This window comes from Octodon degus, unplaced genomic scaffold, assembly GCF_000260255.1.
Source record: "Octodon degus isolate 3935 unplaced genomic scaffold, OctDeg1.0 scaffold00177, whole genome shotgun sequence".
Lineage (NCBI taxonomy): Eukaryota > Metazoa > Chordata > Mammalia > Rodentia > Octodontidae > Octodon > Octodon degus.
In genome coordinates, this window is record NW_004524753.1 from 3,079,570 (window position 1) to 3,084,960 (window position 5,391).

Below are 5,391 nucleotides of genomic sequence, written 5' to 3' on the forward strand. Positions count from 1 at the left end.
ACAAGAAACTTAAAATTTAGAAACAAGATGCAAATTTGTGGGATGATCCTAATTATGTAGAAACCGTGAACAAAAACATATGCATATATATATAGAAAGAAAAACAATCATATAATCTTTCTTGGTCCTTTTTCCTTTTCAAGTTTATACTGCTAATATATTGGTAAGAAGGTTATTTTACAACAATGGTTCTAATTTTTTTTTCCTTTATGTTCTTAAAATTCACTGATGAAGGGCCAAGCAAATAGCGCACCAGGCTAAAATACCTGCTTAGGCAGGGCACAGCAGCTGGGGTTCAACTTCCAGCATGCCATGCTGGCCCCGCCCATGGGGTGTGCTAGTCGTGGCGTGCCCCTGTAATCCCAGTGCTTGGGAGGCTAAAAATGAGAGAATCATTACAAGTCTGATCTACGTAGTGAGACCCTGTAGACTCTGTCCTAAAATACATGAAAAACCAAAAAAATCACTGACAATTGCAGAGCTTTTGTTTACGGTTTATATTTATTTATACTTAAAGATAAAAATTAAAACCTAGTAATACATTAATATATTCTTATGAAAAATGAAAAAAATTTAGTGAGAAAAGTTGCAATGTTTCATAATAAAAAAAATCTCTACACGGTATAGCTTAACAGAAAAGTTACCATCTTATATCTGATGTTGCATTCAATTTATTTCCAAGTGTCATTTTATTTGAAGCATGTAAGAAAAAGCTGACCTCACACACAACACATACAGTTGGAAAAGGAAGAGTTTTATCAGTTTTTGATAATTATGGATATTCACTATTGATGTTACACCAAAATTCTACACATGGTAGGGTTCTTAAAAGTCACTTATAAAGCAACTTTAGAAAAAGAAACTGGGCAGGCCAAATAGCTCAGCAAATTAAAGCGCCTGCAAGCAGGTGCAGGGGCTAGGGGTTCGATCCCCAGGCCCGCTGTGCCGGCCCCGCCCCTGGGACATGCTGAGACAGCAATTGAGACTGGGTAATCCCAGCTCTTGAGAGGCTGTCAACAGGCGGATCACTATGAGTCCAATCTAGTAGTGAGACCCTGAACACACTGTAGACCCTTCCCTAAAAACAGAAAAAAGAAAAAAAGAAAAAAAGAAAGAAGGAAAGAAAGAGAGAATGCTGCGGTAGCTCCACCCTTGGGTGCACTAAACCAGCCACCAAGACCAGGCATAGTGGCGCATGCCTGTAATCCCAGTGCTGGGGAGGCTGAAAACAGGAGGATCACTATAAGTGTGAACCGTGTAGTGAGACCCTGTAACAAATACATAAATTTTTATGAGAAAGTAGAAACTGAAACAAAATTAATGAACTTAAGTTGCTAAACTAAAACTGATAGTCCCTCTCAAACTTTGATGGATCTTTTACCTTTGCATCATTTTGCAACATCATACACTGATCTTTACAGAAACACTGATTCATTGAGCTATGTGGGTCTAACTTATTTTAAATCACGTTTGCAAATTTTACCAGTGTTCTTATCAGAAAATCTGAAAATTGGAAAGTTATCAGGATGAAATGATGACACAAGTTTTCTAAAATTCTAACTTGAAAGCTTCAAGTTTTGCATTCCTATCTATTGTTTCCTTTGAAGCAATCAGCCCACTTCATTTTCAAGAAAATGCCATAAAACCAGCAATGAATCACTAATTAGTTCATTATAAAAAGAAAAACTAGTTTTCTTACAATATTTATAGCTCCATAAGGTACATTTCGCTTTCCTCAAGACTACCTCACACTTCATTCAGTATTGAGAGGGTGCTATAAAAACACTTCCCTTTCCATCACACAGAACATTAAAAAGATTCATGCTCAAAAGTAAATGCCAATAAACCCAGTAATTTTTCTACTTTACTAAACACAACTGGCCTAAAAAAAAACCCAAAGAAACAAACTAGTACACATGATAAACAAGATGACTACTAGCAGTGTCTGGGGCCACTGCCCTTATGCCTACTAAGGCTCCAGCCATTCACCCACCACTGTTTTCTCCCAACAGTGCAAAGGTGAACACCACGAAAAGAGACAAATAATGTTAGCATCATTATGAAAATACTTTTGACCTAATACTTTTGACCTAAGAGAATCTCAGGAACTCTCAGGGAATGGTAGACTGCACTGTAAGAAACACTGCTTTAAAAGAAAGAATAAAGTCTCTTAAATTATACTAGTTGCACTAAGTCTAACTTCAATAAACTCCACAAATTCTTCCTTTATGCTGTTATAAACTGCTTTCAGTAATATTAATAGAATCAAATTAATCTGATTCAATCCTTCTTATGAAATGAAAATATAACATTTGCAAAACAATATAATATATACTTACACTACTAAGGGTAACTTATTCAAAAATATACAATAATATTGTAACTCCCAAAACTCCATAATGCAACAAAGTAAAAAAGTGTACTTACTGTAACACATCTTGATTTCGTGCTGGTTCATCTTGAAGTTGCTAGGAAGAAAAATGGTTTCATTTTTGTTCTTCCCAACTGATACATGATAATCTAATGCAACATGCCAAGAAAAATCACTTAAAAATATTTTTATGTCACTCTTAACTTTTTTGTTACAATACTTAATAAATTACCATCTTACCTATTTTTAAGTGTACAGTTTTATCACATTAATTTACACTGTTGTGAGACCATTATCATGATTCGCCTCCAGAATTTTTCATCTTTCCAAACTGAAATTCAACACAGGTTAAACACAAAATACGCATTACCTTTACCCCTCTTTCTTGGCAACCTCCATTCTATGCTGTGTCTCTAGGAATATTATGAGCGTAACAAGCACTGAAAAATGAAACTTTGAAAGTTAGTTTTGTTTTTTTTTTCTTCAGACAAGTGGCTTCTTCAAGCTTCCTTAAGCCAAGTATAAACTTTCATGCCTACTTCTCCTCAGCTCAGATGAATGACCAGAATATATAGGTGCTGACAACATCTGGTGGTACAGCAGCACAATGGGGGCTGTGAGGCCACTCCCTTCTACCTCTTGAATGTGGGTGATATCCCAAAAACTATCCTTTCATCTTTCTGAGAAAGGCAGAAAACACAGTAAGCCACCAACTTATGAATGAGTTCCATTCTGGGACAACACTTCTAAGTCAGGTTCATCTAAATCTGACAAAGTAGTCTTAAACACTTTTGGCAATGCATGTTGCTTTGTGCTTCCTACCAGTCCCCTCCACATCACCACTGCTCTTCCTCTTGCCCCTGGACATCCTGGCCTCTCATGGAGCACTGTCCTACCTTACATAACCACACTGTGCAGTAGGCACACAGCAGCATAATTGTGACAATGTCTATAAGACTTGGTAGCTACTTCTGCAATTTGTTGCATCTACAAATGTTCGTTTGTATCTGTGAAAATTTGCAAGTCAAATGTTTGTAAGTCAAGGACATACTCTTTAATAACAAAGACCCAAGAAATTTCTGAGGCTCTAAGTCAGAGCACATATATGTTAGATTTCCTCACACATACTAGATTATTAGATTGATCTTCAATAAGCTTTTCTCCACTCTAACCTTGTTAAAAGTTAGTAAATAAGAACTGTGTCTCATAAAGTAATTTGATGGATCTGGGACATGCGCGCCAGCTGAAATACCTTGAGATGACTTAGTGCTCTGTCAATCTTTCCTAGAGACTCAATGACATCTTTTAAAATCTAAAAGCCTGTTTTATCTGTGTGCTGGGCTTTTTATTTTCCTATCATCATCCTTTTCATTTCTGCTGGCATGGACCTGCCCTGAGCAGATCTTCCATTATCTTCAATAAATATAGCTTTTTCTTTTTATCACTTGTAATTTTTTAGTTGTCATACCAAGAACCTTTAAAAGAGTGAAGGTGTGGGTCCAGGGAAAGAAGAAAGCCTGGAAAAAATTTATCACTTTACTTTCTCCCTTCCCAACTGTTTATTGCAGTAAAAGACCACAATATACCCGTCTAATTTTTATGGTAGAAAAGAAAGCAGGGGTATAAGGAAATGTTAAATAATGTGTCTAGTTTCTCAAGAGAGCGAAAAAAGAGAGACAAACATTAAATGCTTCACTTATTCCTTCCATTCTAATTTTATAACAAATCCATAATCACCATGTCTTGGTTACTTCACTGCTGGGACAAAATACCCAACATTCACAAGTTAAAGGAGGAAAGGTTTATTTCAGTTGATAGTTTGTAGAGTTTTCAGTTCATAGTTGGCTGACTCCAAGGCAAGGCAGAATGACAGAGGGTAACTGTAGGGGAGAAAGTCTACAAGAAGGTAGGCAGAAAGTAGAAGCAGCAGCCTGCTTTCTTTTCTGTCCCTTTACATTCCATTCAAGCTACAAGCCTACTGGCTGACACCACCCACACCCAGGTTGGGTCTTCCATTATCCACACCCAGATCAGAACCATGGTAAAACAATTCAGTAATCCCACACCCTAGACCCAGTCACTTCCCAAAAGCCCCACTATGAGCACATGAGGCTTTGAGGGGCATCTAGATAGGAGCCATAATACAGCCAATGACTTACTTACTATCTGGTGATAAACTGTGAAAGACACATTCATTAACTCTTCAAATCTTGATATATTCACTAACCTTTCAATAATCCAGGCAACTGTTTCAAATGACTACCAGAATTACTCAGAAGGATTTAAAAACTGGACACTCCCAGGTTCTATCCAAGTATAGGTCTAGGAATACCTATTCTTTAAAAAGTAAATCAAAGCAGCTTGATAGTATTCAGAATCATGTGCTGAGGTACAACTGAGGACTTGGTATGACAATGAGATGGCAAACGCTTATAAAGAAAGTGGTATATGCTTCCATTTTATAGTTATTGTGATGCTAATTGAGGTATAAACTTAAAAATAAACAAAACAACCCAAACACTCAGCTGACTGGTTTAGCCAAGTTCTGGATATGACTGAAGGAAGATCACCCCTTGGGTATTAGCAGCACTAACCGAAAGGCCTGTCATGATTGGAAGGAATAAAAAGGAAAAGGCAGCTTGCTTCTGTTTCTGTAGAAGGGCTCCAATCCTCCCCATTCCCTTTGGAAGAACACTTCCAGGCTTTCAGCTTTTCAGCAGATTCTTTGGATTCCAGATAGACTCATGCAGGAAGGACTCTGCAGTGAGCATCAGGCCTCCTTTTGACTGGGTCCTTGACTGGATCTCCAGTACACAGATGGCTCCTCTGTATTCTTTGACACCTGGCTCTAGAGGGGGCCTACACCAACTATATGTTATTGAAGATAGATTTTTTTTCTTCAGTCAGAGTTGCAATACAAATTCTTGTATTATTAGAATCCAAATATAAATATTGGTTTCAAAAAATTAATGGATTTCTCTTTTTATCAGAAATCCACATAATAAACCTTCCTGGTATGA

General features: G+C 37.2%; 1 protein-coding gene across 1 annotated transcript in view; it reads right to left on the minus strand.

Moving 5' to 3' along the window:
- Ankrd31 (ankyrin repeat domain 31) overlaps positions 1 to 5,391 on the minus strand; it is a 206,556-nt gene that overhangs the window by 181,478 nt on the left and 19,687 nt on the right. Inside the window, exon 4 of the mRNA XM_004643500.1 lies at positions 2,428 to 2,468. Within this exon, the coding sequence (XP_004643557.1) occupies positions 2,428 to 2,468 (41 nt within the window). The remainder of the gene's footprint in view (positions 1 to 2,427; positions 2,469 to 5,391) is intronic.